Raw genomic sequence first — 23,889 nt, 5'->3', positions numbered from 1 at the left:
GATATAACTGACGATATAACTGACACGAGACACAATACTTTACAACTCCACAACTTTATTAGTGCAAAAAAATCATTGTATTTTCACTTAAACAAGCAGCTGTTTTTTATTGCATTAAAGTTATATAAAATGTAACAGTGCAAATGCAAACTCCTCGCTGAAGGTTTAACCAAAAGCCATTTCCAGTAGAAACTGGCCGACATATCCTCAGCATAACCATGTATAATATCCACAAAACTTAAAAAGAGGTTATACACACACAATACAGTAATATTATGTTGAAGCACAGTACGTCTGTGAAGGTTCTCAGTCATCCAGGTCATCGTAGTCAAAGGAGCTTGCAAAGAAATCCACTGTCAGGGGATACAGAGCAGACTTGATTCTACAGAGAGCACAAAATCACCTTTTAAGTGAAAGGATAAGACAGGTCCATTTCACTATAGATGTCCTCCAGATCAAGCTCAGCCAGACTCTGCAGGAACTGGAAACCCGTCTACCCTCTCCAATCTTAGAAGAGGTTTACAAGTTTGTGGACAAGGCTCAGCGGGCCCAACACTCTAAAGGAAAAGAAAGACAACGCAGGAAATTTCACACCTTGCTTTCAAAGACACACGCTCCTCATTCTGAACCTACACAACCCAGAGAAGAAAACACACCTGAAGACAGTCAGGAGAAATGGGTAAAGAACTTTTCAGACTGGAATCTCACTGAACCTGAAAAGAGAGTATTAGCCAAAGGACTCAATTTTGCCATTTCTCCACAACAGTTGCCCATAGTGGACCTCATCACAGCCACAGAATCCGCCATACGGATTAATAAATGATCACAGACAGAAGCAGAGCAGATCAGGATGAAAGTCTCAGCCACCCTCTCCAGTGCCAAAGTCCCTCCGTCCAACCTCACATTACAAGAAAAGAAGGCCGTCGCTGCCCTGAGCAAAGACCACAACATCACTGTTTTACCAGCTGATAAGGGAAGGTGCACCGTGGTCCTGAACACTACAGATTACCATACAAAGATCACTACTCTCCTCAGTGACAACAATACATACGAAGCCTTAAAGCGAGACCCCACAAGCAGCTACAAAAAGAAAGTTATAGCTTGCCTTCAAGACTTTGAAAAGGACAAAATCATTGACCGCCTTACATATCACCGCCTTTACCCAGGGGATGCCATACCCTGCATTTACGGACTTCCTAAAATCCACAAGGAAGCTGTCCCACTCAGACCCATAGTCAGTAGCATAAACTCAGCCACTTATAACATTGCAAAACACCTTGCTACCATCCTGGCACCTCTTGTGGGGAACACCCCACACCACATCAAGAACTCCACCGACTTCACTGACAAGGTCCAGAAACTTACCCTGGATCCAGATGAAACCATGGTGTCCTTTGATGTAGTCTCTCTCTTCACTTGCATACCCACCACGGAGGCCGTGGAGACTGTCAGAAAACGACTACAAGAAGACAGCTCCTTGGAGGACAGGACCAACTTCACACCCGATCAGATCTGCACACTGTTAGACCTCTGCCTCACCACCACATATTTCAAATACAGCGAAGGCTTCTACAGACAAAAACATGGCTGTGCCATGGGCTCCCCCGTGTCACCGATTGTAGCCAATCTTTACATGGAGGAAGTGGAAAGGAAGGCTCTTGGCTCTTTTAAAGGGAGAGTCCCCAGCCACTGGTACAGATATGTGGACGACACCTGGGTCAAAATCAAGACACATGAAGTGGAATCCTTCACTGCGCACATTAACGCTGTGGATAAAAACATCAAGTTCACCAGGGAAGACACAAAGGACAACTGTTTGCCTTTCCTGGACTGCGCTGTGCACATTGAAGAGAACGGCAAACTCAACATCGAAGTTTACCGGAAGCCCACACACACGGACCAGTACCTCCTCTTTGACTCCCATCACCCTCTGGAACACAAACTTGGAGTAATCAGGACCCTACACCACCAGGCAGAACATGTTCCCTCTAAGCCTGAAGGAAAAAAGAAGGAACACACACATGTAAAGGAAGCACTCAAAACGTGTGGTTATCCTAACTGGGCGTTCTTAAAGTCAGCAAAGAGGCACAGAAAAGAAGATCAGACACCAGCGAGGGAGGATAAGACAGACGCAACAACATTGTCATCCCCTATGTAGCCGGTGTATCAGAAAAACTTAGGAGAGTTTTCTCCAAGCATGACATCCTGGTGCATTTCAGACCCAGCAACACGCTCAGACAAAAACTGGTTCACCCGAAAGACAAAACTCCAAAACACAAACTTAACAATGTGGTGTTTGCTGTACAGTGCAGCGAGGAATGCCCAGACCTCTACATCGGAGAGACCAAACAGCCACTTCACAAGCGAGGACAGAGAGGACAGATGGTTTGAAAGAGGAGTGAAAGAAGCATCTATGTCCACTGTGAGCGACCATATTTGAACAGGGGCGGGGGTTTACGACACCAACTGTCTGCCATCTATAATCCAGTTTTGAGTTCCCTCCCCAGACGCCTTAACGCCCACTCACACCCTGGGCCATCTGACCTCATGAATTCGCATGATAAGGTGGGGCCAGGTTTCACAATGAGCTCATTTAAAATGTCTCGTTTTTAATAAATAATTATCTGAATCTTACAACAAACGTTTTCATCTGATGTCAAATGTATAGAAATCCATTATTGTACATAGTAATTTTTTTCAGGGTCCCATCATAATTTCTTCAGAAGTAGCTCAGTACTGTATATGATGCCAGTATTTCCCACATTTTCTAGATACTGCACCAGTACTGTGTGTAAAATGCCATCAAAAAGTCAGTTAAGTTTTATTCTTTCTCACCTGTCTCTCTGTCTCCTTTCACTTTTTAAAGGTTGCCATGTTAGAAAAAATATTTTGCCCTGCCATGCTGTTTATTGATGTGGCAAATGAATGGTTTATGAAAATATATCTAAATCTGTCATCAGTAATCAGTAATGATCATGTCTCACCTCTAGTCTTCTCTGTCTTAATTTCAGGTTCTCACCATGTGTTGTAGATGTTCAGGAGGTTAACTCGACCAAGCAGTCTACTTTCGGGTACTGTTTAGAATACCAGAATAGGGAGGATGGTGTAGGTTTAAGTTTATTAGACTGATACATATATACCAACAAGACAGTGTACATCACTGTGACAACAGTGTTTGTTTTCATTCAAAGGCTTTATGGTTTTTCCTATAATACCTGGTAGGCCGGTCTCTAGTCAAAATGCCAGGGCCGATTTTTTGTCCCAGTCCAGCCGTGATCGGCACTCGGCTGCCAGCTGACCACGATCAGCTCAGAGAGAAGCGATCGATCAATAATCCATCACAATGAAAAGGTTTTCATCCAGTTTCAGTTGTTTTCTATATCACACACACACATGACAAAACACACACACACACACTGGTGGTTGTTCTCATTGATTAATCGATTTTTGATCTCTATGTTTGATGGTTTCTTAACCGCCCCGCCCCCCCCCCCCATCTCTCCCTCTCGCACTATCCTCTGATTGGCTGGAGCTCTACAGCAGCCTCCTCACTGCCAGCACGCGCTCCTCAGTCGGTCAGTGTGGATGAGAGCAGCTCGGAGCGGACCGGGACAGAGCCGTGCTAACCCGGACTCTCGGCCCGGCTCGGCTCGGACTGACATGTTCTGGGATCTAAACCGGACCAGAGCGCGCGGGACACCAATGTGAGCTGCAGGAAGGCGCATGCCAGAGCGCGCGCGTCCGAGTGGATGAATGAGTGACGGAGATGGACCGGAAACTACTGAGTCAGGTAGGGGGCCGTGTGCGTGTGCACAGTTCCGTGCTGCGCGTGCACCCTCTCAACTTTAAAGTGTGTGCCAAAGTCAGCGACTCTTATTGTGAAAGAACGGCCATAATTCAGAGGGGTTTCAAAATAAAGGTTTCCCCCATTAACGATGTTTTTTTTTAATTAATTGTGGCTTTTATTTTGAAATTCTGACTCTGTAATTTAGCAGCAGGATATCTTTGGAGCATGCTCAGTGTTAATTCACTGCCTGCAGGAGGTGAGCTGATCCTCCTCACAGCTGTCCAGCTGGAAACATCTGGAGAGTTGGGTGACGTCAGATGTACTGATGTCTTTTTGTTTTCATCAAGTTTGAAGTTTTTTTTCCTAAACTCAGAACAAAGTTTATTGAAAGGAGGAATAATCTTTGTCGTGTCTCACACTTGTGTGATGCAAAGGTCAGAGGTCAGAAGTAGGTTAAGTCTATGCACCTCCCAAACCCAGCAGCACACATGCGTTTCTGTCTGAGAAACACTGTGACGCTGCTGCAGGAAGTGATGTCAATGATCTGACATCAAGAGCGCAAAGCACTCTGATAGATGAACGCTCCATGTTGTGACTGAAGCTTCTGTGAAACACTGGAACGTGCAGCTCTACTCAAACTTTGGATGAAAACCAAACAGCAGTTCAGGTTCCTGATGGGCGGGAACCAGCGGCGTCTGAAAGCGTATCAAACCGCGGCCCAGAGATGAGCCTCAGCGTCACGTCCTCACAGACCGAGTCAGATGTTAGGAGTACTCTCACTGGTTGTTGCTTTAGTCAGTCTCATCTTTAATGATGTTGTTTTTGCTCCGCCCACTTCCTCTCTGATTTTCCTTCATATTTAAGAATCGACTTAAACATTTCCAACGATCAGGAGCTTTATTTATGTTTACAATTTAATAAAACCACAATAATTCAGATAGAGCCAGAACAGTATGCATTTAAATAAAGAACACACAACCACACACACACAACTCAGAGTTGTAAGGACTCTGTGTATAGATGGAGGTGTGGCTTCTCTTCAGTGTACAGCCAGCTGTTTTTGTGTGTGTGCCACAGTGTGTGTGTGTGACTGTGTGTGTGTGTGAGAGAGAGAGAGAGTGTGTGTATGTGAGTGTGTGTGACACACACTGTGTGTCACAGTGTGAGTGTGTCACAGTGTGTGTGTGTGTGTGTGTGTGTGAGTGAGAGAGAGAGAGAGAGTGTGTGTATGTGAGTGTGTGTGACACACACTCACATACACACACTCTCTCTCTCTCACACACACACACACACACACTGTGACACAAACACACACACACTCTGACACAAACACACACACACTGTGACACACTCACACTGTGACACACTCACACTGTGTGTCACAGTGTGAGTGTGTCACAGTGTGAGTGTGTCACAGTGTGTGTGTGTGTGTGTTCAAAGCAGCAGTAATGACAGTGAAGAGAGAGAGGATGTAGTGAGGGGGCGAGCGTCATGCATCACCCCCTGTCTCCATCTGTGTGCTCCGTCCATCATGCTCCACGCTGAAGGCGGAGGTCAAAGGTCAGATATCAGGTGACAACATGAAAAGTATAGGAAGTAGTTCCAGGCCACAAAGCTGATTTATTGTCAACCACTGGCGAATGAAGGGTTAAACTTCCCACAGCTGCACTGTGATTGGTCGGCAGCCTGCTCCTTCACAATAAAAGCCTCCTGCTGTGTGTCCACAGTGAAATTTGAAGCTGTGACAGGAGGAGGTGGGCTGGAGGTGATAATCATCACTCCTCCACAGGGACATGAAGGAGGAGAGCGCCGATTAAAGGAGCAGTCTGCTGCTTAATGATGATGAAGGACGCTGAAGCTCTAAGTGGTTAAAGCTCCGTGTGTGTGTGAACCGTTATCATCACAAAGTCATCATCGGGCCCTCAGCGCAGCTCAGACGGCCGATCCTCAGGCATAGCAGGGAGGAAAACCAGCAGTGACACACAGCAGGACGTTCCAGGGAAAATGTTGTGAGCCCAGATGTGAGGCCATCCTGTGTAAGAGCTCGGCTCTGTGTGACATTCAGATTCGAAGATGCTGAACTCTGAAATAAACAGATCAGCTCACAGCTGGCTACAGTGGCGGTCAGACGAGGGGGTCAGGTCTTTGAGCCTAGTGGCTGGCGCCATGCTGTGGGTGCATGTCAGCCTGACATGCTTGCTGGGTTTTTCACATTTGTCAGCATTTCCATGTCAGCCATGGAGGAGGTTCAACTACTGGCAGAGCAAACTGAGACGGCAAGGTGCATGCTGGGAGTCGTGTGACTAGTGTCATTGTGCATTATTGTGCATTACTGTGGTCTGTTAGTGTGTGCTGGTGTGGTCCAGGTTACTTTATTTACACCTGCAGGTAAATTTGTTTTACAGAGAAATGATGGCGTTTGTCGTCACAAAACACACCTATGTGAACCTGACACACACATGTTTGGTCATCAGACACGATGAGTCTAATACAACAGTTCTTATTAAGTTGAGTGAGAGGAACAAAGCTGTTTCTATAACGCCTCGTCCTGCATCTTGAAAATCAGCCCGCAGAGGATGTAGCCATTATTAAGAAGTGATAAAGCCATCCTCTGTACCTGAATCTATATTTCTTAAGGCTGAAGGAAGTGAGTTCCAGAGCCGAGGAGCAGGGCGACTGAAAGCTCTTTGCCCCATAGTGGTAAGGCGAGCAGAAGGAACAACAAGATGAGTGGCGGATGAAGATCTGAGAGAGCGGGAAACTGTGGTGATATGAAGCAGATCACAGCGATAAGGAGGGGCAAGGTTATGGATGGACCTAGTTTCTATGGGCAACCAGTGAAGCTGTTGAAGAATTTGGGAGATATGGTCTCTTAAGAGAGTACGAGTTATGACGGAATTTTGAAGAAGTTGAAGTTTATGGAGGGACTTATTGGGGAGACCAAATAAGAGTTGGAATAATCGATCCGGGAAGCAATAAGACTATGGACAAGGATGGCAGCAACATGGGAGTAAGGAAAGGACGCAGTCGGTTAATGTTACGTAAGTGAAAGTATTCATACCGGGCTATGTAAATAATGTGAGGCTGAAATGAGAGCGTACTGTCGAGTATGACACCCAAATTCTTTACCTGCGGGGAAGGAAGGATGGGGGATTTTCTATATTAATGGAGAAACTGTGAGATTTGGTTAAGGTAGAGGCCGTGCCAACGAGTAGGACTTCTATTTTACTACTGTTAAGTTTAAGAAAATTGGAGGAGAACCAAGATCTCCATAAGACAGTTCAAGAGGGAGGTAGGTGGGAGGGATGAATTAGGTTTGGAGGAAATGTAGAGCTGGGTATCATCAGCATAACAACGAGAATTGACATTATATTTTCGGAATATATGACCAAGTGTGTTAGTGTGGTGTGTTGATGTGCTAGTGTGATAGTGTGTTGGTGAGTTAGTGTGTTGGTCTGTTAGTGTGTTGTTGTGTTGGTGTCTTAGTGTGTTAGTGTGTGGGTGTGGCGTGTTGTTGTGTTGGTATGTTAGTGTGCTAGTGTGTGGGTGTGTTGGTGTGTTAGTGTGTTGGTGAGTTAGTGTGTTGGTCTGTTAGTGTGTTGGTGTGTTGTTGTGTTGGTGTCTTAGTGTGTGGGTGTGGCGTGTTGTTGTGTTGGTATGTTAGTGTGTTAGTGTGTTGGTGTGTTAGTGTGTTAGTGTGTTGGTGTGTTGGTGTGTTAGTGTGTTAGTGTGTTGGTCTGTTAGTGTGTTGGTGTGTTGTTGTGTTGGTGTCTTAGTGTGTTAGTGTGTGGGTGTGGCGTGTTGTTGTGTTGGTATGTTAGTGTGCTAGTGTGTGGGTGTGTTGGTGTGTTAGTGTGTTGGTGAGTTAGTGTGTTGGTCTGTTAGTGTGTTGGTGTGTTGTTGTGTTGGTGTCTTAGTGTGTGGGTGTGGCGTGTTGTTGTGTTGGTATGTTAGTGTGTTGGTGTGTTAGTGTGTTGGTGTGTTGGTGTGTTAGTGTGTTAGTGTGTGGGTGTGGCGTGTTGGTGTATTAGTTTGTTAGTGTGTTGGTGTGTTGGTGTGTTAGTGTGTTAGTGTGTTGGTGTGTTGGTGTGTTAGTGTGTTGGTGTGTTAGTGTGTTAGTGTGTGGGTGTGGCATGTTGGTGTATTAGTTTGTTAGTGTGTTGGTGTGGTGTGTTAGTGTGTTAGTGTGTTGGTGCGGTGTGTAGGTGTGTTTGTGTGTTGGTGTGTTAGTGTGTTAGTGTGTTGGTGTGTTGGTGCGGTGTGTTAGTGTGTTGGTGTGTAGGTGTGTTAGTATGTTAGTGTGTTAGTGTGTTAGTGTGTTGGTGTGTTAGTATGTTAGTGTGTTGGTGTGTTAGTGTGTTGGTGTGTTAGTATGTTAGTGTGTTGGTGTGTTGGTGTGTTAGTGTGTTAGTGTGTTAGTGTGTTGGTGTGTTAGTATGTTAGTGTGTTGGTGTGTTAGTGTGTTGGTGTGTTAGTATGTTAGTGTGTTAGTGTGTTAGTGTGTTGGTGTGTTAGTATGTTAGTGTGTTGGTGTGTTAGTGTGTTGGTGTGTTAGTATGTTAGTGTGTTGGTGTGTTGGTGTGTTTGTGTGTTAGTGTGTTAGTGTGTTAGTGTGTTGGTGTGTTAGTATGTTAGTGTGTTGGTGTGTTAGTGTGTTGGTGTGTTAGTATGTTAGTGTGTTGGTGTGTTGGTGTGTTGGTGTGTTAGTGTGTTGGTGTGTTGGTGTGTTAGTGTGTTGGTGTGTTAGTGTGTTAGTGTGTTAGTGTGTTGGTGTGTTGGTGTGTTAGTGTGTTGGTGTGTTAGTGTGTTAGTGTGTTGGTGTGTTGGTGTGTTAGTGTGTTGGTGTGTTGGTGTGTTGGTGTGTTAGTGTGTTGGTGTGGTGAGTTAGTGTGTCTGTGTGCTAGTGTGTTGTGTTGATGTGTTGGTGTGTTAGTGTCCAGCCCTCTTCTGGCGTCGGGATTCCAAACCAGTTCAGACCATTTAAACTGGTTCTAGGAGCGTGGCTCAGTTTTTTCAAAATAAAAGTCTTTCAGGTTAATAGCACAGTGCTGTGTGCGTGGTAGCCTCGGATTGTTCAGCCTCTGCTTTGTTGAGGCTCAGACCCGCAGCAGGAAGTGCTTCCGCTGGCTTTTGTTTAAAGGTTGTGCTGTTGTGTGAGTGGGTGGCAGCTTTCCTTTGTGTTTGCCGAGCTCATTACGATCCTCTGATTCTTTTTATGCTGCTCAGTCACAAGGCTCCGTGTCCTCCACACATAATTCATGTCAGAGTGCAGAGAGCGGGATCAAGACTCCAATCAAAGGAGTTTGATCAGACTCACACTCGGCAGAGGAAGCTCGTTACAGACTCATTATTGTCCTGAATGAGTCTCATTTACAGCGGCTTCATTTCTTCTGAAAACTCTGACATGCTCTGACATCTGTTTGATTTTAATCTGTTTTTGTGGCTCATCATTGATCAGTGAGGAGCTGCTATGTTGCCTTCACTGCCCTCTGTTCCTCTGAGCCTCCACAGTTTCAAGTCTCTCAGCTGTTGGCCAGTCTGCTGCTGTCTGTTGTGGACAGGCTGGATTACTGTAATTCATTATTATCAGGAAGTCCTAAAAAGTCCCTGAAAAGCCTTCAGTTAATCCAAAATGCTGCAGCAAGAGTCCTGACAGGGACTAGAAAGAGAGAGCAGATTTCTCCTGTATTGGCTTCCCTTCATTGGCTTCCTGTTAAATCCAGAATGGAACTTAAAATTTCCTGAAACTCTGAAGTTGTGCCAGTCATAGGGAAGAGCACCGATCCTGCTCCACATCCAGAGGAGCTGGCTGAGGTGGTTCAGGATCCTGAGGAGCCCCCCCATAGTGCAGTCTGATTGTTGGGCTTTCTTTGATATATCAGGTCCTTACTTTACAATAAAGCTGCATCATTTTGTTCTACTTTCTGTGGTTGGACAGGGGAGGAGCCTCCATCCTTTTGTGAGAGGATGTCGTGATGTCATCACCTGGTCGGATCCCTGCTTCACTCTGCCTGTTGAGGTTTTCTTGAGCGAGAGCTTCAGACTCAGAGCTGCAGGTCTGATCAAGTTTCTGGTGAATGATGAATTCAAGTGTGCAGGTTAGACAAGACACAGAGGCTCCATACCAGGAGACATATGGACCAGCAGCACCTCTCAACCAATCAGATCGCACACACACACAGTGCACCCCTGTGTGTGTGTGTTCCAACTGATCCGATCTGCGGTGTCGCTTGGGCTGGACGAGCCTCCGGAGGCAGAGCGGGCTCAGATAACGAGGATGGTTTCTGCAGCAGCTGCAGGACGCTGACGTAACTCCTCCCACTGAGCTGCTGAACGCGCTGCCAAGATCCAAACATTCACGGCAAGAAGACGGAGAGTGTGCTGCACTCAGCTAGCGGTCTAATTTTAGCTCAGAGACACAACAGTAGATCTCTGCGGCCGACACATTTACTGTGTGTGTGCATGTGTGTGTGTGTGTGCATGTGTTTGTGGGTATACCTGTTTAGACGGCTCTGTTGGGACCTAAACTTGAATGTTACCATTCTTGTGGGGACCAACTGCCTGTCCTCAGAGTTTGCAGACATGTTTGAATCTCAAATGTGGTTTTCGTGTCAGGGTTACAGTTAGGCTGAGGGTTAGGGTAAGCATAGATGTCCTTACTAAGATATCAAAATGAGAATGTGTGTGTGTGTGTGAGACACACTGCCAGCTGAATATCAAACTGTGAAGTCACGCTGTGTGAATCATGGCGACATTAGCGAGGAATTAACAGAAGACTCCACATTTTCGCAGACTGAGCAGCTGATTGATGATCAATCACTGAGCTGATTGATCAGTGATCACTGGAGCTGTAGAGGCAGAGATGAGCGACAGGCAGGTGAGAGCTGAATATTTGCTCAGACTGAACGCCCTCTGAGGAAACACCATCTGATCTCACGCTCAGATATGAAGGAGTCGGCACATGCATCTGTATTATTACTGCATTATTACTGCAGTCCAAACAAACAGAGCACCTCAGAGAAGGTCCTGAGACAGAACATGACCCAGCACATAGCGCCGATGAGAGCGCCACCTTGGCACCAATGTAGCAGGTCCACTGATTTAAACAGGCCTCGCCAATCGCAGTGCATTCTGGGTAGTTGCTGTCATGTTATTGTTCATCCAGAACCAAAAGAAAGATGGACGCCAACAGGAAATAAGAGGAAAACTCACGTGAATGATCAGCAGTTGATCAGATTCAGAGAGAAACAGCGAGGCGGTCCGATGTTCAAGTTCAGCCCGTCTGTGGTGTTCGTGGGCGTGGGCGAGTCACGGCTCTGTGATACACGTTTCTGCATCTCTGACTCTGCAGACAAACACTTTAGTTTCACTAAACTGTGAATCTGAAAAATGAAAGTCATTCATTGAAGCAGGCTTATGTCTCTTATTTTGGTGCAGTCTTCATTACATCACTTCCTGTTCTGGTGCAGTAGCTTGTAATCTCATTGTTCTTGGGTCAGAGGTCACACCCAGGCAGGATCACAGCATCACAGAGGTCCTTCGATCATGCCTCTGAGGCGTCTCTTTTGTGACTGGCTGAAAGGCCTTCTCCTCTGAGTCGGTGCGTGTTTGTTTGGACTCATCACGGGCAGTAATAATGGACACAGACAGGATGCGTGTGCGGACTCTTCCATATCTGAGTGTGAGATGAGATGCTGTATCCTCGGAGGGCGTTCAGTCTGAGTGGATTAACACCTGTAACGACAGGTGAGGCGTAACGACAGCTGTTAACTTGGCAGGTATTGCAGTGCTGCGGTCACATGATTATCGTCTCCTAAATGGTGCTGAAGGTGATCTGCCTTCTTCTTCCAGCTGATACCCAGCCACTTGTCATTGGATGGCTGACCTCAGCTGGTTGTTGCTGTGACCAATCACAGCTCAGCGACCTGACTTGCTGCTGTAATGGACGTCCCCTCCAGGCGTGCGTTGCAGCAGCGTTGCATTCCTCCTCTGTGTTCCATTATCGCCGCAGAGGCGATGCAGTGCATTCTGGGACTGCAGCTGCATCATTAACAGGAGGATCCTGAGCTCCGTATCATATAAATGAGATATTATTAGTCAGTTAGAACAAAAACACAGAAAACACGCTGATGAACGCTGCGCCGCTCAGCTGGATCATCGCCGACCGCTGGTCATGTGATCGATCTGAACCGAAACTCTGCTTTCAGGTGGTCTTCGTGTGCGTGGCGCTGAGCGGGCCAGTCTCCCCGGCTGAGTTAACCTGCGAAACTTTGATCCTGCTGTCGACCAACTTCACAGGTAACTTCCTGTTTGGGATTTCCTTTGACGTGCTCAGTGAAACCGGAGCGCCAACACCTTCTCTGTGTTCTGCCTCTCAGCAAGGACCTTAGTCCTGCTCAACCAGACATTTACCATCAGCAACTCCTCAGGTCTGTATCACACACTCACCTTTGACTTTTGACAAACATCAGCACCAGGATCACCATGAGGTACTCTGCTTTTCGCCATGGCTGTACTCTCAGGTGTACCTGTGCAGTACTGTTTAAGACTCCAACAGGAAAATTAAGAGGTGCTTCCTGTTTGAGTCATTCTCTAACTTTCATTGTAGACTTCAATAATATTTACCAAAGGTGAGTCTCATGAAGTAAAGTTCCCTACAGGTCCTTCTGCCTCTCGCCTATCGCTCTCTTTGCAGGTGTGTACTGTGACCTGTCGGTGGATGGGATAGGAACCTGTTGGCCTCGGAGTGCAGCAGGTGAGCTGGTCTCCAGACCGTGTCCTGAGCAGTTCAACGGGATCCACTACAACACCACCAGTAAGTGCCACCTACTCAGATGCAGAGACTATCATGCTAACACGTTCACAGACAATTTCTGATGTGTGAATGTGACAACAGCTACACACTTTCTCTCAGACACAGGCAGAGTTTTTTCTCTCATAAATTTAGATTTTTGTTTATTTTTTTACCTTTAGGGGCAACGACGAGCTGTTGACCGTTCTCTCCTAGAGGGGGCGTGTTTTTCACAGTATATACTCTGTCTCCATTGTCTTCAACTGATCTTTATCCACAGCCAATCAGAGGCTGCCAATTAAGTGTCAGCCAATCACAGTTTCACACTCTGTTCTCAGTGACGTCCAACACCCCCTCTGTACCAGGAGGAGCTGACTTCTTCTGTGCCAACTGTCTTCATTATATCCACTGTGTGTGTGTGGGTGGCATAAATATCCTGTTTAATTAAAGGTTTAGGTTGCCAATCGAACTTAATAGCATGAGTCATCTGTGTGTGTGTGTGTGTGTGTGTGTGTGTGTGTGTGTGTGTGTGTGTGTGTGTGTGTGAGAGAGAGAGACCAGCTGGAGCTCATGTTTCACTGGACCTTCATAATTTCTTCACACACAGAAAAAATCTTGCCTCTGATGTAATTTGGCATCTGATCGGGTAACATGTTAATAAAGCGTCTGTCTGTGGGCACTGATGTATTGATCTGATCAGACTGATGTAAATTAAACACAGCGTGCACTGATGAGGTGGGTGATCAGGGGCGTAAGGCCCTGATGACAGCTCAGTAGTTGCCATGGTTACACTGGAGTCGAGTTGGGTTGTGTTGTCTTCAGATTCTGATCAGTTCTCTCTAATAATGATTGATTGAGATATCGATGGATGATGAGGTCCAGTTCTGTTTGTGAGCTGTGAGTCTGAGGACCCAGAACCAGATCCAGAACCTGAGCTGGTTTGTCGATGTCAGGGAGCAGACATGTCAGAGGGAATCACTGTGGATGAAATGCTGTTCCTAATTTAAATAAATTCAGATCAAACTGAGGTTATTGTACTCGGCCCTGAAAATCTTAGAAATATGGTATCTAACCAGATTCTTCCTCTGGATGGCATTACCTTGGCCTCCAGTAACACTGTGAGGAACCTTGGAGTCATTTTTGACCAGGACATGTCCTTCAACGCACATATTAAACAAATATGTAAGACTGCTTTCTTCCATTTGTGCAACATCTCTAAAGTTAGAAATATCCTGTCTCAGAGTGACGCTGAAGAACTAGTTCATGCATTTATTACTTCCAGGCTGGACGACTGTAATTCATTATTATCAGGAAGTCCTAAAAATTCCCTGAAAAGCCTTCAGTTAATCCAAAATGCTGCAGCAAGAGTGCTGACAGGGACTAGAAAGAGAGAGCAGATTTCTCCTGTTTTGGCTTCCCTTCATTGGCTTCCTGTTAAATCCAGAATTCAAAATCCTGCTCCTCACATTCAAGGTCTTAAATAATCAGGCCCCATCTTATCTCAATGACCTTGTAGGACCATATCGCCTCTGTCAGTGCGCCCCAGGATGGCTGCGGCTACAGTGTAGCTTGCCATCACCAGTGTGTGAATGTGTGTGTGAATGGGTGGATGTGTAAAGCGCTTTGGGGTCCTTAGGGAGTAGTAAAGCGCTATACAAATACAGGCCATTTACCATTTTATATCACCGTATTAGAGCACTGCTGGTTTACTTGTGTAACTAGGGTATTTCACTAGCTGAGACCACATCCTCATTTAGATCTGACAACAGATGATGAAGAATTGTGAACTGATGCTGCAGTTTGGGGAAGGCCTCATAGTGGACTGACAGCAGCTACTCGGCGGATCCCCAAAGAAGGAAACCCCCTAAAAGTACTGATGAAGTGCCTTGAGGCAACAGTTGTTGCGATGTGGCGCTATATAAATAGAATTGAACTGAATTGAGCTTTACAGAGGTCTTGGAGATTCTTGCAAATATACAATTGGTAGGCTTGTAATGACCGGCCCATTACAAGCCTACCCATGGTCAGAGATTCCTTTGCTAGAAGCGGGTGTTGCTGCACTGATGCAGAAGGAATGGCCAGAGAAAAGATTAGGAGAAACTCCAGACAATGAGAGAACTTGATGAAAGTGTGAAAGAAACCAGGATCTGGTAGAAACGTGGATAAACACAATGATAAACAGTTTTTGAAGGTGAGGTGTGCTGGAATTTTCTAAGGTTGAGGTAATTGGTCAGCGGACCATGGGGGCTTAGACATGAGCTGAGTTTGAAGAGAACCACCTTCTGCCATAATAACGACCAATGCAGATAGATGAAGGAGCAACATCTGTTTAGAGCTGAATGTAGTCAGGGTGGGACAACTGATCATCAAAACGAAAGTGATGCCATTCCTGTTAGCGATAAGTTGCCAGAGTGATTATGGCAAGGACTGATGGTTTAGATGCCGCAAGTGGTAGCAATTATGCACAGAGCAAAGTTTAGGTGTCCAACAGGAAGAGCAGCAGTCCTTTAGCACAAGAGGGAACAAGGAGAAAGTTTTGAAGGAAGAGATTGATACAATTAATGTGACATTAATACTTCTCTGAACAAAGAAGCCTGGAACTAAATGTTGTCAAGGGTTATGCCAAAAAAACCCTCCTGTTTCTCTTCTGACAATGGAACGCCAAGTTCAGTGAAAATTGACTTCAGGGTGGATACCTCAAGAGCTGGAGAGGTGATATGACCAGGAAATCGTTGAGAAGATGGACCAGATATGGCACTTTATGGTTGTTAGAGACATTCCAAAGCAAGTCTCCAAAAGTTGATTCTGTTCATCTGGACGTAGCGTTTTGTGGGAGAAACGTTTCATCACTCATCCAGGTGACTTCTTCAGTCTCAGCTGACTGCAGGTTTCAATCTTATAAACAGTACATTTGCATAATGACTGAAACCAGCCCACTCAAGTAACAATAGGCTGGGAGGTCAGTTCCAGGATCTAAATCAAGGATTTATACATCGCGGAAAACTAAACAATCAGGGATTTTGGCACTAAACAGAAGAGCCACCTCGTCAGGCCAGGGCCCTGCAGTCTACGCTGGTTTGAGGGCGGAGTCAAGGAGGCCATTTACATGAAACGGGAAAGACCATCTCTGAATCAAGGAGGGGGCCTAAGGGTACATCTGTCATGATCTTACAATGCTGTGATTGCAGCCATTCCCCAACTCTCTGTGAATGGGACTCGTGGCCATTGATCAGTGGTCTTTGATCAGTGGGTTTTGGTCAGTGGTTGTTGATCAATGGTCATGAGAATTTGCATAATTAAGGTTAAGGAACTGACCTCCCAGCCCATTGTTCCTTCAGTGGGCTGGTTTCAGTCATTATGCAAATGTACTGTTTATAAGATTTGGAGAAACCTGCAGTCAGCTGAGACTGAAGAAGTCACCTGGATGAGTGACAAAATGTTTGTCCAGATGAACACAATCAACTTTTGGAGATTTACTTTTACGATTGAGCATCAAGACATTCCAAAACAAGGCTTTGGAGAGTAAGTAAAATTGTTTGGGGCTGCTTTTAAAACAGAAACTTCAGAATAATAGGCATTCTTCCACTTTTCTAATTGCAATGCCCAGATGGTCTGAATGGCAGTTGAGAAAAGGGCCAATAATTAAGCCCTCCCTCACTTCTTTGTCAGCAAGTAGGCTGTTTACGGTATCTGGATCATTGAAGGCTGACTGGAGGTATTTGCATACACAAGAGACTGAAGGCTGAATGACAATCACTGGGTGGAAACCATCTGAAAAACCTTTTAATAACAGGTTGATAGAATCTGGGTTAGGATGGTTTTTTTTTTTTTTTTTGGGGGGGGGGGGGGGGGGGGGGTTTGTGTCCCGTTTGGATCTTTAGCCATCAGAATTGTTGTCTTAAGGCCAAGAAAGATGCCAAGCGGATTTATTTTACCAAGTGGATCATCATGGCCTTGCCATATTGGTCCATTTGATTGACCTTTATTATAATTATGTATTTATTTTATTTTCGGTTGATACAAACGGGACAGACGTGACTGGGGGATAGGACAGGGAGAAAGAATGAAAGAAAGAGAGGGAGAGAAAGAAAACCAGAGGGGAGAAGAGACGGTGAGAAAGGGGGGAAGAAAGAAAGAAAAACAAACAAAACACCTGGATCACCTGTATGGAGAAAAAAAAAACAGAAGAGAAAGCAAACAAAAAAAAGAGCAACATAATAAATACAGCACCATTACAATAAACTAGCTAGCAGTAGATAACAGTAGATACTAAATATTAAACGATATTGTGCAGCATGCAAGATAGACAGCGCACAATGTGCTTTGAGCCAGCAGCCAAGAAAGGTGTAGTCCGCGTCTGTGAACACCCGTGTGTACACCTGTGTGCATACCTGTGTGGATCAGCATGCTTGTATTCCAAAGGTTTCTCCATGTAACGATCTGCTAGGGAGTGTGGGGAGCCATAGCCCCGTCCACCAGGGTATGAAGCAGGTATGGAGGAGATCCAGGCCCCAGATATCCAGAGGCCCCAGAGTACAAGGACCCGAGGAGGACCACCAAAAGGGGGGGAACTGTGCCACCCTCCTGGGAAGAGCTGAGTAGAGCCCCAAACAAGAGGTCACCCAGCAGCTACGGAGCAGAGGCCAGACGGGGTTGCAGTGGCGTGCCCGCGGGCTCTGCCGGCAGCCAGCTGTGCCAGAGAGGACCGAGCTTCAGGCCCAGAGGCCAGAGGCCTGAGGACATCCCACCCCCCGGAAGGGGCCCAGCCGGGCCACAGGCGCCAGGCCCTGCCAATCGGCCACCAGGAGTGAGCTGGTGCATACATGAGCGCCCAGCCCCAGACGACAAGGACCACCAACACACCAACGTCTGAGGGCATCAGCCACCGGCAGGGAGTGTGGTGAGGGGAGATAGGCCTCCGTACTTTGGAGGGCCTGAGATGTTCCTAGAGAGGTGGAGTCTAAGACCCAACCTGACATATAGACACAGACGAACAGGCGCACGCGGACACAAATGTGCATTCCCACCCCATATGCACAACCAAATACTCGGCACTCACCCAACGTGTAGACAGACACAAATAGACACTGCACAGACAGTCGCACTCCCCAAACATACTCTATATCCCAGGTCCAGGTACCCCCGCCCTCAGAGGGGCAAGCCGCACCTAGACCCAGGAGATGTAACCCTTCTCTCTGGGGTGGAGGCAAGCGGACCACCTCCTTATCTGCAGTAGCAGGGAGGCCCCGCATCCCAGACCCCAATCTGACGGCCAGCACCTCCTCCCAGCCCCCCAGCCCTGACTGCTAACAGAACCGGGGTGAGTGAAGACCTCAAACCTCCCTATGCCCGCTCATATGTAGTGTTGCTGTGTGCTGTTCTAAAGTGCATTTAAAACTCAGGAGAGCATGGTACTTGCTTCCTCTCAGAGAGCAGCACGGCTCCTCCCGAAAACCCTTAGTGTCTATATGCATTTAAAATTGAGGGTAGGGCACCAGCGCCAGAGGTGGGTTGGAATACACCGACCATAGGATGTTTTTTTTTAAGTGTCCTTTAATGTTGCAATATTTATTGGCATGGATATAGCTGGATGTAGATGGATGTAGCTGGTCATTGCTTGGTAGGAAAATTATTGCTAATGGTGTAGCCTCCTAGTTGCATAACAATTCTGCTCTTATCTGTATCTTATGGCAAAGTTCAATTCAATTTCAATTCAATTCAATTTTATTTATATAGCGCCAATTCATAACAACAGTCGCCTCAAGGCGCTTTATATTGTAAAGTAGACCCTACAATAATATGTACAGAGATTGGGGATAGGGATAACCTGTTTCAAGGCAGGTTGGGACGATGGCTTGTTTCAGAGAAACTTTAAATTCTCTGACATAAGACACAAGAAAGATTAAATACGGTGGTGAGGATCCATGATAGCTGGGCAGCACATGCAGCAAGAACATTTCTAGATACTCCATCAGGTCCAGCAGCTTTCCTCTGGTTCACCTGGTGCTCCACCTCACGAGGCACGTGATCAATAGTGGGACAGGACAAGGACAAGTCCCAATAGGGCTTAATATCTGGGTCTCTCCACCGGCTGGTGCTAGAACTGAAGAAGTTTCTCGGATGAAATGTCTCCAAGAAACTTAAAGAGGTCCAGACACTTTTCTTTCCGAGCTCCTTACACCATCTCACTGCATTCAATCATTACTTATCATTAACCTTTTCATGCATGAATTATAACAACCTCAATCAGGTTTTTTGTTCATCTTTAGGCATGAAAAAAAGATGAAAAAAAGATTTTTGAACTTCATTTTTTATTAAACACAATATTTACATTACTGCTTTTAAGCAAAGCAGAATACCAGGAACCTAAGGCTGGAGGGTTGTCTGCTCACTCATCCAGGTAAGGAATCCCAATCCCATCCTAATTCTGTTCGTCTGGGAGAAACTTTTCATCATCATCAGGTGGCTTCTCCAGTCTCAGGTGAACAGAAGCAACCTTTTGGGACTAAGTAGGGTTAATTCAAAAATTACTATTACTTCTATTACTAATTGGTTTTGTCTCGTGGGAGTGTCTTTATTTCCACAGTATTAACTCCAGTTTTCGGGCCCTGTTACATACATTTCAGTGTAATATTACTCAACTGTTACCACATTTGCTACTTCTATAGCACATTTAATTACAACAGCAACGATGACCAAAGTGCTGTACAAAAATGCAAAAATGCAAAACAACTAGTACCAAATAACTTTGGTACTAGTACTAATTTGGTAGTAAATTACAAATTACCACAGTATTATGTTCTTGTTTAGCCCTCATTAGCCTGCTATTACCACTTTATTACGAGCTGTAATGGAAAAAAGAAAACTTTATTCAGCTGTAAAGTCATAAACAAAGTCATCATTTGTTTTACATCAGGACGTGTTGTTTTAGTTAAGCGCTTCATAAGAGAGCAGCTGGATTCTGTGGTTCACATCTGTCAGAAAACTGTTTAACTCGACTGAAGGCTTCACGGCTCAGGTCATTACTTGGACAGGCTGACAGAAAAAACAGACTTTGTGAGCACGGGTGGGATCAGCTTTTTTAACCTGTAGCTCTGTGACTCGTGTGTCATGTGACTCGTGTTTTACCTGTACTGACAGTAACGCGTTGATGTTTGTGTTCAGATCGGGTCTACAGAGAGTGTCAGGTGAACGGCAGCTGGGCGCCTCGAGGAAACTACAGCCAGTGCACCGAGATCATCGTCCTGGTGAGAAGCACCAACGCCAATCACTGATCAATATGCTCTGACCGTGTTTCTATTACTGATGAGCTCATAAACCCGAACAGAGCCTTAAGGAGCTAACATTAGCCACATTAGCTAACACGATGTTTGGTAGTAATGCACAAGTCCTTTTAAAGGAGGAAATCATGCTCAGTGTGTGGCAGTTTAAAAGGAGTTAGTGCAGGTTTCACTCGTATGTTTGTTATTGGGCCCAAAATGAGGGTAACGATGTGACATCACTAAAGCTCCGCCCACCCTCTGTCATTACTCTGACAGACCAAGGACGACTACGTCCCCAGATGATACATGGGACAGGAAAACACTTTCAGTGTGTGTGTGTGTCTTTGTGTGTGTTCACACGTCTTCTGGGTGATAATGGTCTTCTCTGATACTCTCATCAATATTGGATTTAGATTCATTTTGACTGTTGTCTGATGACATCAGAGCGCTCATACCACCCGCCCGTCTGTCTGTCTGCCTCAGGCTCATATACTGGTGTCATCAGAGCATGACACACATACCTACACACACACACACACATATATGTTGGGTCTGTGTTTCCACATGCCCCGCTAGTTTAGAGACTTATTCCTCATGAAGAACGGAAAACAAGACAGAACATCTTCAACCGGCTTTTTACCCGCTAACAAGGGAAGTTTGGTCAGAACCAGCTCCTCACCTGTCTCTAGCCCAAATCCTTCAAAGAGTAGCTTCCCTCGCAGCTATTTATTCCCATGATAGTTACAGTACACAATACAACACAACACAAGCACCTCCCACCGTAAAACCCCCCAATGGTTACAAAGACAAGGCACTATGTGTGTGTGTGTGTGCACGTGTATGCATGCGCAAAAATGTGTGTGTGTGTGTGTGTGTGTGTCTGTGTGCGTGACTTCCTGATCACAACATCCTTGGTCATAAAGGGGGTAATCTCCCCCACACCCAATATATGGTTCAATTCCTGTATTGGTTCTAGGGCTGCCACGATTAGCCGACTAGTCACGATTACGTCGACTATCAGAATCGTCGACGACTGATTTAATAGTCGACGCGTCGTTTGAAGCTTTGTAAGATCACAAAAGACGCAGAAATAAGTAGTAGGATTTAAGAGTGTAATAACCGACTGAAACAGAAGATGGCAGCACTGCATGTACAAGGATGCCAGCTGCCATTAAACCCCGAAGAAGTAGCTGTGTCCCAGAATTCATAGTGCAGCCCAGCTCAGTTTCCAACAATGGCGGCAGCTAGTTAGTTTTAATATTACTCTTATTATTCATTCTGGGTCACAAAATAAACGTTTAACATATTTTCAGGCGAGAATGTAGCTGTGTAAACCTCAAATATCTGTTCAGTTTATCAAGACACCACATATTTTCAAAAGCGCTCCGACGTTTTCGGAGACGTCTGTTACCCACTAGCTCATTAGCTAGCCGGGTGCAAGGCTCACTAGAGCCATGAGAACACCGGACTCCCGGCAAATCGTTGAAGGAAAAGAAAAACAGAGGGGAAGAGGGACAGTGAGAAAGGGCACTTAAAAAGAGAAAGAAGAGAAAAAAAATCTCCTGGATCACCTGTTGAGAGAAAAAGAAGAGAAAACAAGCAAAAAAAACCAGAGCAACATACTAAACACAACACCATCACGTTAATCTAGCTAAGTGTAAACAGCAGTAAATACTAAATATTGAATGTTGTTGTGCAGCACGCAGGATCGACAGCGCACGATGTGCTTTGAGGTAGCAGCCAAGAAAGGTGTGATTTAAGTCTACGAACAGTGAACACCCGTGTGCACACCTGTGTGGATCAGCGCGCTTGTATTCAAAAGGTTTCCCCATGTAATGGTCTGCAAGAGGGTGTAGGGAGCCATAGCCCCGCCCCCAGGGCATGAAGCAGGCATGGAGGAGATCCAGACATCTAGAGGCCCCAGAGTGCGAGAGCCCACGGAGGAGCACCAGGGGGGCATCCGTGCCACCCTCCTGGGAAGAGCTGAGGAGAGCCCCAGATATGGGGTCACCCAGTAGCCACGGAGCAGAAGCCAGAGGGGGCTGCAGTGGCGTGCCTGCCAGCTGTGCCAGCAGCCAGCTGTGCCAGAGTGAACCGAGCCGCAGGCCCAGAGGCCGGAGGCCCGAGGGCCCTCTTTGCCCCGGAAGAGGCCTGACCGAACAACAGGCACCAGGACCCGCCAAGTAGCCACCAGGAGTGAGCTGGTACATACCAACGCACCGACCCCTGAGGGCATCAGTTACCGGCAGGGAGTAAGGCGTTACTAACGGCATTACTTTTTTCAGTAACGAGTAATCTAACTAATTACTATTCCTGTCGTTACAACGCCGTTACAATTACTAACAAGTAAATGCGGTCCATTACTATTTTTCAACAAACAGACGGTTGAAGCTGTGTTCAGCTTACTGCATCTTATATCAGTTGCACGGAAGTAGCTGTAAGTAAGCTGGACGCTACAGCTCTAAGCAGCTGTGCGCGCTCCCGCGGACGGTAATCACGATCACTGTCTAGCACAACACCTGGAGCTAAGGGGGCAAAACAATCGCATGAGTGCTGCTGTTTGACTGAGGAAGAATAAAGTAGTCGTGGTAAGCCAATCACTTGACCACTTAAAGACAAAGCAACAAGGTGACATATACCAGTTTATAAACTGTGTGGCCACGTAAAACCAGAGTCATGATAATCAATATATACGCGGCGTTTTTTCCTCAATAGTTTCGTCACATTTACTGTCTAAGGACAGCACAGCGAGACCTCTCTGCTTATGAGCAAAAAACCCCAAAAAAACAGGGGAAGTTTTAGGAGTGAGAGAGAGAGAGCAAGAGAGGAAAGACAGCAGAAAAAGAGAGAGAGCGAGTTTTGAGATGTGAGAGATTTGTGACGTTCAGCGTGTTTGCAGTGTGTAGTTAATGTGTTGTCTTGTGTAGTTAGTGTGTGGTGTTGTGGATAGTTTTGTGTTGTGTGTCAGAACAATGAGGCGACTGCTGTCTCCAGGTAGAAACAGCAGTGATACACCTGCTGCTGTCAGACCTGCAGGTATCAGGCTGTGATGTTCTCCTTTATAGTGGACAGAAATTATGTTTTGGAGTGGCACAAATAATTTGTGGCATCTTATTGAAGAACAGCTGATTGTTCTGTAAACAGTTTGAAATGGTTATTTAAAAAATCAAGGTAAAAGGTAAATGGCTGCAAATAACTTAGTTGTTTGCAAACCTTGTGTATATGATTTTAAAATTGACAATTTATATTTGCATTTAAAGTTATGAAATATGATTCATTAAACATGTTTGTGGTTGTTACAGTAAAAAATATAAAATTTTCTACTCTGATTTTATGTTTTTTGCCTGATTTTAGATCAATTGTGTTAGTACAGTCTGTCAAAATGAAAACATGACTGTAAATTCAGACGCGTGAGGTTGTGCTGAAAGGATGAGACCAAACAAGGCAAAGTAAATAGTTTTTAAAGGTAAAATGTGGAGGGAAAATCAAAAGTAGTTAAAAATGGCCAATTATACCCTGGACCCCAGAGGGTTAAACGTTTTTTTTTTAAAGTAACACAATAGTTACTTTTCAAGTAATTAATTACTTTTAGAATATTGTAACTCAGTAACTAATTCAGTTACTTTTTTGAAGAATTAACTAGTAACTATAATTAATTACTTTTTCAAAGTAACTTGCCCAACACTGGCCATAACGCAGCAAATCTCCGTTAACGAGTTACCGCGGATCGCCCCGTGCGTGGGGCTGGACGGCGTCAACACGTTAACAAGCTAACTGCACTAATGCACTAGTTCCCACCAATTGAGCATTGCGTGGCACATCCGACATACTGTTTTACTTTTGTCCATGACGCGCTTACCTTCAGGGTCATGCTTCATATGAAAACCAAGATAGTTCCAAATGCCAGATCTGAATGAGGGTGGGGGAGGTTCAATTTTGGGTAGGGTTGAGGCAGTTGCCATGTTGCAACGAGCTTAGCTTCTGTCTCGCTAGCTTGCGCTGCGCTCAGTGGATCTGCACTCGACAGTGCAGCCTAGGTGGAGTAGTTG

At 45.6% G+C, this 23,889-nt stretch overlaps 1 protein-coding gene across 2 annotated transcripts in view; it reads left to right on the top strand.

Annotated features, from left to right (window-relative positions):
• Positions 1–3,554: 3,554 nt before the first annotated feature.
• The window catches only part of crhr1 (corticotropin releasing hormone receptor 1), a 37,686-nt gene continuing 17,351 nt past the window's right edge, over positions 3,555–23,889 (top strand). Inside the window, exons 1-5 of one of the 2 annotated variants that reach the window (XM_084924870.1) lie at positions 3,555–3,790; positions 11,995–12,085; positions 12,166–12,216; positions 12,483–12,602; positions 19,743–19,825. In XM_084924870.1, the coding sequence (XP_084780996.1) occupies positions 3,767–3,790; positions 11,995–12,085; positions 12,166–12,216; positions 12,483–12,602; positions 19,743–19,825 (369 nt within the window). In that variant the 5' untranslated portion in view covers positions 3,555–3,766. Of the gene's footprint in view, positions 3,791–11,994; positions 12,086–12,165; positions 12,357–12,482; positions 12,603–19,742; positions 19,826–23,889 lie in introns of those variants that run through there. The other variant, XM_084924871.1, reaches the window with a different exon arrangement.

The sequence above is a fragment of the Perissodus microlepis genome, chromosome 4 (assembly GCF_051167445.1).
Source record: "Perissodus microlepis isolate ML-2025 ecotype Zambia chromosome 4, ASM5116744v1, whole genome shotgun sequence".
NCBI classification, from domain to species: domain Eukaryota; kingdom Metazoa; phylum Chordata; class Actinopteri; order Cichliformes; family Cichlidae; genus Perissodus; species Perissodus microlepis.
The sequence above is the reverse complement of the archived record's forward strand: the minus strand, read 5'-3'. Positions and strand labels throughout refer to the sequence as shown.